General features: G+C 40.2%; 1 protein-coding gene across 3 annotated transcripts in view; it reads left to right on the top strand.

Annotated features, from left to right (window-relative positions):
• The first annotated feature begins 320 nt into the window (after nucleotides 1–320).
• Nucleotides 321–6,244, top strand: part of Fyb1 (FYN binding protein 1) — a 151,879-nt gene continuing 145,955 nt past the window's right edge. For 2 of the 3 annotated variants that reach the window (XM_071612688.1, XM_027936290.2), the window contains exon 1: nucleotides 321–390. In XM_071612688.1, the coding sequence (XP_071468789.1) occupies nucleotides 388–390 (3 nt within the window). In that variant the 5' untranslated portion in view covers nucleotides 321–387. Of the gene's footprint in view, nucleotides 391–707; nucleotides 784–6,244 lie in introns of those variants that run through there. The other variant, XM_071612687.1, reaches the window with a different exon arrangement.

The raw sequence follows: 6,244 nt of genomic DNA, 5'->3' as shown, positions 1-6,244 counted from the left end.
AGAGAAAAACATACACACATATACATATATACATGTATCCCCAAATACAGATTTTTAAATAAAACTGGTAATAATGCCCACAGACTTTAATATCCAGGCACCTTTTTAAAAGATTTTCATCAATCTTTTAGACTTCAAAGCTTCACCTATTCCTGTTTTCACATTACTACAGTATAACAGTGAGATAAACCTGGCCAGTTATACAAATGTTTCGAGAGCTGAGATAACATGCAAATACAGCCTTCCATATCAATGTGTGAAGGCTGGTCAGACCACACAGCTCAGAAAGGAAGTACACCCTTCAGAGCTAAACTGCATATTCACTGTCCAAGTCACAGCATCACCAGGGTCACTGAGTGCCAGGCTCATCCACTCTTTTCAAACACAATGGTAAGTAATAGATTTTCTGACTCTCCTGCTCTCTTGCCAAACATCCGCTGGTATTCTCCATCAAATGAGAGGGGGTGGGGTGTCTCATGGCCATGTCCTCCAAGTCTTTGGAATTTTCGCTCCTTTCATTTCTGTTCTGTGTGCTAAGGAAGCTGCTGAGTCTTTATTACACCCGTTGAGAGACTGTGGCTTCAGGAGTTCCCCTTTCTGACTAGCTGTCAGAACAGAGGAAGACCGCTATGTTTTGCAAAAGAAAAGTTGTATTCTTTGTCTTTCTTTGCCTCTTAAGAGAGTTGGGTGTCAGAACCAGTAACAAAGTCAAGTTTCCTAGGATGAGCACTTTGGAACTCAGAAGAGGGCTTCAGTGGCAGACATTGGGCAGTATTGCTGAAGGTGGGTGCCATTTTGATAACACAGGAGATTTCGCAAAAGCAGTTCTCTTGCTTGAAAAGTGTATTTTATTATTTTAATTAAAGAAGCAAACAAAACTCAAATAGTCCAAATTTTAGGGACATATGGTGTTCCCAAAATTAATTGAAAGTCATTATTTGGAGCACACTGAAATAGAGTGGGTTTCCAGGGGTATCATAACAATCATTTAACCTATAATGTGGCTGAACTACAGTACCAATATTCTGCTTCATGGTTTCCTATTATTTCTCTGTAAAAACTCAACCCACAAAATATATATGTGGAATTAATGCTTCCTGAGTTCAGAAGACAGCTCATTTTCTACCCTGTATCATTTCAACCCCCCATAGACCAGAGATGCCTTGTCCTTTCTCTTACTGTAGAGAGGATACTTCCCTTTGCGGGAGTGCAGTGTTGGAGACAATGGCTCCCACACTTGCTTGGTTGGAATAGGAAGAGCAAAGGGTTCATCCCAGGTGTTCGTAGTCTGAAAGCCCTTCATTTCAGGATGGGGAAAGTATAGAGGTGAGAAAGAAACCTTCTGGGGCAAGAGAGGAAGGAAGAGAGAAGGGGTCAGAGTTGCAGAGTCATAGGGGAGGGGAGCGACCAGGATGGGGAGATGGCAGCACACCAGCCTCTTTGTAACAGCCCAACCTGTAGAGGAAGGCAGTCATCAGCAGAGGTGTGACTTACAAATCCCCACAGGGCTTTCAAACCAAGCCTTTGAGTCCAGGACTCTTAAAATAACAGCTTCAAAGATATAGAGAACATCAGAGGAGTAAAAGGAGATGGAAAGGTAAGGAGGAGGGATGAGGGAAGAAGAATTAAATGAATTTAATAAACTCACATTATATACATGTATGAATATGCCACAGAGAATTTCACCTTTATGTATATGTAGAAAGTGTCAATCAAAAACAAAGTTACTAGAGAAAGGAGGATCAATAGAGTAGAGGAAGAGAATAAAAAGAGGGAAGAGGGGGAGGGAGAAGTGGGCAATGGGGATTGAAATCAACTTTCTTGCATGTAGGATTTTGTCAAAATAAAACCAACTACTATGCATAACTATAATGTTCTAATAAAACAAAACAGCTTGACCTTAATTACTAAGATCTTCAAAAAATAAACAAGGACACTGTTGCTCACAAAGAGGGAGAATATAATGGATTTTTTTTTTTAGTGGAAACAAAATGACAATAGAAGAAAAGAGAGTTTAACTTGATAGTGTGCATTTCTTGTATTATATACGTGATGTTTTCCCAAAATAATTATGGTTGCTTATTATAAAGTAACACATATTCAAGATTCGGAATATAGATATGCAGAAATGAAACAGTAAACTCTTTCTATAGTCCTCTCACTTGAGAAACAATCATTGTTAAATTAGTACTGATCTGTGTATAATTTCATCATTTAAAATATGTACTTTATAATTTTCTGTTATCATACTTTCATTTCCTCACCTGCCTTTTTATTTAAAAATATCTTGAATGATAGATCTAAGTTATGATGCAATTTTTAATGATTAAAGCATTGTTGACAATTATGTGGTATTCCATAATTTAGCTTAGTTTTTTCCATAGGATTGGAGATTTTTGATTGCTTCTCTTTTCTTTAGTGTAATAGAGTTGGAAATTTTGGTTAGTTTTATTTTTCTTTCTCTTTCTTTATGATAATATAGACTAGATTATCACAAGCATTCTTTTATGTACATTGATGATTTTCTATTCACAGAACTATCAGAAAATTAAGTGAAAAAAACACATATATTTAAGACTTCTAACTCTAGTTTCTTCTTGATAAAAAACACATTTTAAGTTTTCTTACTAATAATGGTAAAGCGAGTAAATTTCTTAGTGCAATTATGGAATCTACGTGCCTACCTTTGTATATATTTGCCTCTCTTTGTAGATTGTCAAGGTTATATTTAAAAAGAAAGTATTTCCCTTTATTTTCTTCTCCCCAACATTACCTTTGATGTTCTACAACAATGGCAGAAATACATTATTTTTTCTCTTTGAAAGACTCCATAACACAATCAAAAGACCACACTTTAGTTGCTTGTGATTAGCTTCACTCACTAGTGTAGGTCTTTTCACAAGTCACATAAGTTCTGAGTTTGTTTCTTCATCCGATGATGATGGTGGTGGTGATAATTATCCTGCAGTATTAGTGTAGACAGTAAGATTGAAGGCACACACCAGACACTGGATGAATGGTGGCCCCTTCCCATCCCCAATCCAAGTATTAATGTCTAAAGGAAGCACAGAAACTCCCAAGGAGCACAGGGGGAGAAAGATACTGGCAGTTAGGAGTAGTGAGCCCTCACATACACTATGTCATTAAATTCTATAGCAATTTCTATAAACAATGACTGCTATGATTCCCATTCTATAGCTGAATAAACTGAGTTTTGAAGAGGGTGAGTAGCTTGCTCACAGCCACACAACTACTGAACATCGGGACTGGAATATGAGCACAGTTCTGTCATCTCTCAGAGCCTGAGCTTCTCTGCATTACGTTGCATCCTACAAAGAGTAGTTACATAGGGAGACAACCTGGTGGTCAAAGGAAAGTCCAGGACTCACCATTATGTGTGTGAAGGGCCTTTCCCAGGCTAGTGCTCATCCCTGGGAGAGCTGGAATCAGCTGTCAGAGCTGCCTCTGCTGGGCTCACTGCAAGTTTTTCTGTTTTCAAATGCTCACTTCATTGAAATGTGACAGATGCCCCTGGGAGAGGAGCCTGCAGGAGTTGCTGGCAATGGTTTCTTCACCCCAGGATTCAGAGAGGGGGGTTCAATGGTTAAATTACTCTCCTCCCCTCAGCTCACCTTTTGGGTGACTGCTGTGACTAATAACCACCTCCCCCAGGCTGAGTTGTCCAGAGGACACCATCCACGGGGGTGGGGGTGGGGGTTCAGTCATGGCTCAAGTGGTCATGGGAAATTCACCTTTTATTGCCTTCTCTCTGTAACTTATATTAGTAAAACTATGGAAATTTGTGAGAATGAAGCAGAAAGGCATTATCGTGTTATAAGGATAAATTTACCAGATTTTAAGGTTCATGAGCTTTAGGCACACAGTGCTGGGCTCATCTTCCAACCTGGCTCAGTCTCTCACTTCTCCCTTTGGGAACTTGGCCCAGTCTCTTCAACTGTCTCTCTCCAGTTCAGCTGGTCCCTGATGTTCTTCAAATTATGATGCTAGAATTCAGAAGTGGGAGAACAGGGCTGTAAGATTCTACTTTTGAAACATCTGTCCTTACACAAATCAGCTCAATTCACAGTTCTAATCTGAAATAATAGAATGATAGTTGTTCATGTGACAGATATTTTTAGGTACATTTCAACTGAGATCTCTCTAAAAAATGGAGAAGCAGATATTCTAAAAATGCACAAAAAATGTTTGTATGCTCACAGTGAGGAGAAAAATCGTTTATGTATAAACCTTAGAAGGTTTTGAGAAATGAGGTAAAAATTGTTTGGGTGGGGGATTTTTGGTTTGTTTCTCTCCTTTCTTCTAACCTTCAATCTAGATGTGAGATTCTGGCAGGAGAAATATGCTCAAAAAGTGCTATTTCTCATTCATTCAACAGAAGAGCCCTGAGCCCCTACTGCTAGGCAGGAAGGTCAGAGTGAACAGCACACAGGGCCTGAATTCCCAAAGCTTCTAGTTTCCGCAGTGGTTCTCAAACTTCAGCCTGAAAGATCAGGGGTGGGGCCTGAATTTTTTTTTCTTTCTTCTTTTTTTTTTTTCTTTTGTACTAGGAGTTGAACCCAGGGGTGCCTAATCATGAGCCACATCCCTAGCCATTTTATGTTTTATTTAGAGACAGGGTCTTGCTAATTGTTTAAGGCCTCACTATGTTGCTGAGCCCAGCTTTTGAGCTTTTGATCCTCCTACCTCAGCCTCCTGAATCATTAGGGTTACAGGTGAACACCACTGCATGCAGCTGGGGCCTGCAATTTTGTATTTATAATAAGTTGCCAGCTGACACTGATGCTACATGTCCAGGGCTTATGCTAGGAGATGGATTGCTCCCTAGAAATGATAGACCAAAACATCAAAGTTAAACAGAAAGGTACGTAAATTGTGCTGATCTCTGAAGGAGATAACTAAGGAACTGAGATGGAAAATAGAGGGGAGACATCATCTTTGGTAGCTGTCTGATCTCTGACCAGGTGAGGTGTAAGACAGAGCTATGATTCTCCACTGACTACACATTGGAATCACAGAAGCAGCCTATAAAACATGAGCCACCTCAAGATCCCACCCTAACCTAACCTGAGGTGGGTACCCAAGAATGGATGCTCCAAAGCGTGGAAATGGGCTGGCCATGAGGAAAGGGGGGTTAAAGAGTGTTTCAAGCTGGGGAAGTGTCAGGTGATAAAGATATGAGGCAGGAATGAGCTTGGATCTGAAAAAAGACCAGGATAGTAGTAGGATACGCAGGAAAGGACAGTGACAAGAGGTGGTTTAAGAGATAGGTAGGTGGTGATCACTTGATTGCTAGGATCTAAAGGTTGTAGTTCATTTTAAGTGCTCTAACAAAATGTTTTAAACTGGGTGGTTCATAAACAACAGAAATTTATTTCTCACAGTTTGGGGAGTTGGAAAATCCAAGATCAGGGTATCAGCATGGTTTGGTTCTGGTAAGGGCCCTCTCCCAGATTGTGGACTGCTAGCTTCTTCCTGTGTCCTCACAGGGTGGAAGAGCAAACATGCTTCCCTGGCCTCTTTGACAAGGGCACTACCCATTCAGGAGGGCTCCTCAGGATAGAAGCACCTCCCAAAGGATCCTACTTTTAAAACTGTTGCTTTGGGAGTTAGACTTTTCAGCATGTAAATTTGTAGGGACATAAACATTTAGACCAGGACATTTGATTTTATTGTTGTACACCAGGCCAGCCACTGGAGACACCTACAAAGGAGTGGGTGCTGTTATCTAATTTACATTTTGAGGCAGGGTGCATTCTGAAGTGACAATGCATCCTCTATGGATGGCTTTGATCTTAGCTTGGGGCTTAAATATTGGTTTTATTCCCATATTCCTCAAACTCATGGCCTCCAAGTTTGGATACAGCTAAGTTAGAGAATAAGTATTTATTTTCTGAGGGAATGGGTTCTACACCACGCAAATAAATCCCTTGAAGGACTGCAATGGAGGCCTAGTTGAGAACTGGTGTCTCAGGTAAATCAAAGAGAAAGGGAACCACGCTAGAAGTTTCCCTGGGAGAGCTGGGCTTCCAAACCACATCCCACAAGTGAAGATGATTCTTTTCCTACATAAGCTGAGAGGGTTAATTACAGTACTGAATGATATGCTAACATTCCCAAATACAAACACATTCACCTTCACACATTATCACCTCTGGCCAATTCATATCCTTCTTTTATGAGGATATGCCCCAAGATCTAGCCCAGTGTGTTAAAAAGTAAAAAT

The sequence above is a fragment of the Marmota flaviventris genome, chromosome 5 (assembly GCF_047511675.1).
Source record: "Marmota flaviventris isolate mMarFla1 chromosome 5, mMarFla1.hap1, whole genome shotgun sequence".
Classification (NCBI taxonomy): domain Eukaryota; kingdom Metazoa; phylum Chordata; class Mammalia; order Rodentia; family Sciuridae; genus Marmota; species Marmota flaviventris.
The sequence above is the reverse complement of the archived record's forward strand: the minus strand, read 5'-3'. Positions and strand labels throughout refer to the sequence as shown.